Source organism: Mycetomoellerius zeteki, unplaced genomic scaffold, assembly GCF_001594055.1.
Source record: "Mycetomoellerius zeteki isolate Tzet28-1 unplaced genomic scaffold, Tzet1.0 scaffold222, whole genome shotgun sequence".
NCBI lineage: Eukaryota > Metazoa > Arthropoda > Insecta > Hymenoptera > Formicidae > Mycetomoellerius > Mycetomoellerius zeteki.
Window position 1 is genome coordinate 53,385 of NW_017257195.1, and position 2,337 is coordinate 55,721.

Consider the following 2,337-nt stretch of genomic DNA (forward strand, 5'->3'; position numbering starts at 1 on the left):
AACCGCTCCAGGATCGCGGGTATGAACGTGCACATCGATAAGACCGGGTAATCTGATCATTTTTCGCGATGACATACAATCGGTGTGCGTTTTCATACGCGGTGCTTTCCCGCCAACCATTCTTAACGCCTATATATAGAAGAAACGAATCAATTACACTGTTCTATAAGTTTAAACTCTTTTTCCAGACCACGAACAGGACAAAGTGAATTTTATAGATTTATTGTCGCTGAAAATGAATATGTAAATGAAACTGCTCTATTACGTTTTTGAATCTAAAATTGAAAAAAATGGCATTATTTGGTATTTAAGCTAAAGTATTTCAAAAACGTAATATGATAAAAGTAATTTCATTTGTTCTGTTTTCGAAATACTTTAGCTAAAAAATACACATAAGTGTCATTTTCGGCACTAGTTCAATTTTTTCAAACAGGTGTATTTATTTATAATTATTTTAAAAAACGTAATTTAATCAGCGCGCGCGCAAAAGTCAAAAAAATAATTAATAGAACTATTCCTTGAATTATTTGAACTTTTATATAGTTTTTAATAGAAAATTTTGTTTCCTTAATAAATTTATATTGTCGTTAATTTAAATTATAGATATGCAAATATTAATAATTTCTATTACCGTAAAAATACATAATATTTTTGTAAAAAATCTCAATTTTTAAAAAATATTTAGTATATATAAGAATTTTCGAATTTCAAATATATACAAGCTTTAAAATAAATTTTGATCTTTAATTATAAAATATTTTTTGTTACGTATGTATAAAAATATATTCCGTCTTTCAAGAAAATTAAAATTCTCATATACAGGATGTCTCACAACTACCATATTTTCTTTTTAATAACATATTCTTGAGGTAATTTTGAGACAAAAATCCTAATATACAAAAATATCGAAGCTATACAATAGCTTTTGAATTACAATTGGTTAAAGATAGTGTATAATTCGAAAACTATTATATATAACCTCGATATTTTCATATTGGAATTTTCGTCTTAGAATGTTCAAAAGAATCTAGAAATAATAATAGAGGCTATAAAAGTAAAATGGTTTTTGACTTATAAGCATTTAAAGTTAGCTTATAATTCAAATAATTATTGTAATCTCGACATTTTCATATTAGGATTTTCGTCTTAAAATTACCTCAAGAATATGTCCTTAAGAGGAAATGAAATAGTAGTGAGACACCCTGTATAATATTGTCTTAAAAGACATAAGTCCTGAAGTGAATTTTGTATCTAATATGCCTTATCAACAATGTGAACAAAATTTTATGAGTAAGTGAGTAATATTATAATCTTATTTATCAAAAACAATCTTTGATTATTGATGTGGGAGTGATATAAAATGTAGTTTTAAATTAGAAGGTAAATCACGTAAGCTTATTCTAATCATTTAATCAAATTATTTCTTCAAATAAAATTTTCATAATCGCCACGTTTTTTATTAAATACTTTTGCAGAGTCGAAAATTTGAATACTCACTTCAACCAGGAGCTTTGCACATTTAACGTCTGTAATCAAAGGTACAGAATAATCAGCTGCTAGTCTTCTCGTCCGATAACCATGTGTCATAAAATTTGAAACACGCCGGGCTCCACCGTTTCTCATTGGTAGATTAATCACGAGATCGAACTGCTTTTTCGACAAGAAATCGGCAAGATGCCGAAGTTGGCTCGGGCTGGAATCCTCGTTCACGGCAATATTCTCGAATGTCCATTGCACCGGTTCCACCTTCATTACAAAAATTATATAACATAAAGTTACAACAATTATCTACAATTATAAATGTTCAAAATTTATAATGAAAGCAAGAGATAATAAATTTGAGAAAAAGACATATTAATTAAAGTACAGTTTTACACAAAATGCAAATGAAAATAATATATATTAAAAGGATTCTAAAGTGAAGCATTTAATAATTCTAAAATATCTTTGAATTAGCTAATTTAAAAAATTACAAAATTCTTATACGATTAAAGTACAAGTAAATGTTAACATTAGGGGAGCCACCTCCGATGACCTTGACCTTGACATATGTTGTCAAGGTCATGACCCTGAGTGACCTCCACCAGGTTACAGGTGGCGGTCGCTGTCCGTTAAAAAGTTATTAATAGTCAAAGTTAGTAATTATTTCACTGCTTTACATGAAAAATCAGACAACTCCGGGCAGCGAGAGAAGTATCGAGTGAACTGATCAAGGGAATATGACTTCCCCCCTCCCCGGCTCTAACCCCTCGATTCTCATCTCCCTCCCCTCTGCAAAAGGACACGCGAATCTCACCTTCGACTCTCACCCCCCCTCCCCCCTGCAAAGGGGCGCAC

At 30.5% G+C, this 2,337-nt stretch overlaps 1 protein-coding gene across 1 annotated transcript in view; it reads right to left on the reverse strand.

Moving 5' to 3' along the window:
• The window catches only part of rudimentary (carbamoyl-phosphate synthetase 2, aspartate transcarbamylase, and dihydroorotase rudimentary), a 34,414-nt gene that overhangs the window by 10,629 nt on the left and 21,448 nt on the right, over positions 1-2,337 (reverse strand). The window contains exons 14-15 of the mRNA XM_018448527.1: positions 1,498-1,746; positions 4-129 (exon numbers count right to left, since the gene is read on the reverse strand). Coding sequence (XP_018304029.1) covers positions 4-129; positions 1,498-1,746 — 375 coding nt within the window. The remainder of the gene's footprint in view (positions 1-3; positions 130-1,497; positions 1,747-2,337) is intronic.